Source organism: Octopus bimaculoides, chromosome 22 (assembly GCF_001194135.2).
Source record: "Octopus bimaculoides isolate UCB-OBI-ISO-001 chromosome 22, ASM119413v2, whole genome shotgun sequence".
Taxonomy (NCBI): Eukaryota; Metazoa; Mollusca; class Cephalopoda; order Octopoda; family Octopodidae; genus Octopus; species Octopus bimaculoides.
In genome coordinates, this window is record NC_069002.1 from 17080089 (window position 1) to 17082030 (window position 1942).

General features: G+C 37.7%; 1 protein-coding gene across 1 annotated transcript in view; it reads right to left on the minus strand.

The window, feature by feature from the left end:
- The window catches only part of LOC106872221 (alpha-protein kinase 1), a 21298-nt gene that overhangs the window by 6818 nt on the left and 12538 nt on the right, over window positions 1-1942 (minus strand). Inside the window, exon 7 of the mRNA XM_014919133.2 lies at window positions 301-383. Within this exon, the coding sequence (XP_014774619.1) occupies window positions 301-383 (83 nt within the window). The remainder of the gene's footprint in view (window positions 1-300; window positions 384-1942) is intronic.

Sequence of the window (1942 nt, forward strand, 5' to 3'; positions counted from 1 at the left end):
TACAAAGAGTAAGTCCTAGGGTCAATTTCTTCAACTAAAACCCTTCAAGGCAGTGCCCCAGCCTGGCTATAATCAAATGACTGAAACAAGTAAAAGGATAAAAGAATATATGTTCCAAATTTCATATACGGGGACAAAGGGAGAATTATTGCTTTGTGCCTCAGAAGCATTTATTTCAAAAGGGATTTTTTTAATGAAAAAAGCAGAGAAAACATGTAAGAAAATGAAGCGAAGAACTGTGGTGTTGGTGGTGTAAATTGGAAAATTATAGATATATCCTCACATTGTCACATTATTTACCTTATTAGCTTCTTCACGGGACATCATTTTCATGTATTCCCCATAAACTCCAAACGGGGCATCACCTGTGATATTGGGGATTTCTAAGAAAAAGAAAAGAAAATGTAATTTGCAAAAAAATTATTACCATCATTTTGTCATGGAAACTTCTACACAGTCACTGCTAGAAATAGCAGCTAATTCTCCCTGAAACCATACCTGGTCTACTTAAAAATGAAAGGACAACCTTAAGTAATGTAGGCCAAGATACACCTCTAAAAATATTGATCACAGTTGGGATGCCTTTAATCATGTATCTACTCAATTAAGGTTGACCTAGGGTTAAACAATAATAGCAATGAAAACAACAACAATCAGCAATATATATGGCCAATGAGGGAGCCGCTCCATGGATGCATAACTTGCTTTAAACAGTAACCAATTCTCTTTCATTCAAATCACACTAATATCTTATTGGAAAATGTAGTCAAAGATCACTAGGTCTGAATAAAAGATGGGTCAGTCATTACTGGAATGTTTTTGATTGCATGTCTACTTAATTAGTGCTGAATTGGACTAAAGTTATTATGGCACTCCGCCGCTTACGACGTCAAGGGTTCCAGTTGATCCGATCAACGGAACAGCCTGCTCGTGAAATTAACGTGCAAGTGGCTGAGCACTCCACAGACACGTGTACCCTTAACGTAGTTCTCAAGGATATTAAGCGTGACACAGTGTGACAAGGCTGACCCTTTGAATTACAGGTACAGCAGAACCAAGAAGAAAGAGTGAGAGAAAGTTGTGGTGAAAGAGTACAGCAGGGTTCGCCACCATCCCCTGCCGGAGCCTCGTGGAGCTTTAGGTGTTTTCGCTCAATAAACACTCACAACACCCGGTCTGGGAATCGAAACCACGATCCTATGACCGTGAGTCCGCTGCCCTAACCACCTAGCCATTGTGCCTCCACTTGGACTAAAGTACAAGATATTAAATAACAATTTGTGAAGTTAATAAGAAATACCTATGTAGTCAATAGCCAGAAATAGCAATCAAATCCTTTTGAAATCACAACATGATGTTCAAAAAAATAAGGACACATAATAGTTTTAGAATGAAGTTTTAGATGTACAGAATAATGAGCATTTGACTTGAGGGCTAAACAAAAACAATTGTGCTATGTCAAGGCAACAAGAAAACTACAATGCAATCATTTGACCAGCTACAAATAGTGCCTAACTACCCCTCAGATCACATTCTCATGTCTTTAAAATGGTAAACATATGAGATAATGAAGTCCTGATATACTGTATTTAGGATATATAACTTAAAGTAGGATTGTCATGAATAAACCACTTTTCTTTTATGAGAATTTCCATGAGAAAATGCAAAAGTAATTTTCTTTTGTCAATTAGATACTGACAACTTCGTCACACCTGCCTAGGCTCAGAGAATGTAAAAATTAGAATAAACACCACAAAGTGGCGAACTGGCAGAAACGTTAGCACACTGGACGAAATGCTTAGCGGTATTTCGTCTGCAGTTACATTCTGAGTTCAAATTCCGCTGAGGTCGACTTTGCCTTTCATCCTTTCAGGGTCAATAAATTAAATACCAGTTACACACTGGGGTCGATGTAATCAACTTAATCTCTTTTTCTGTCCTT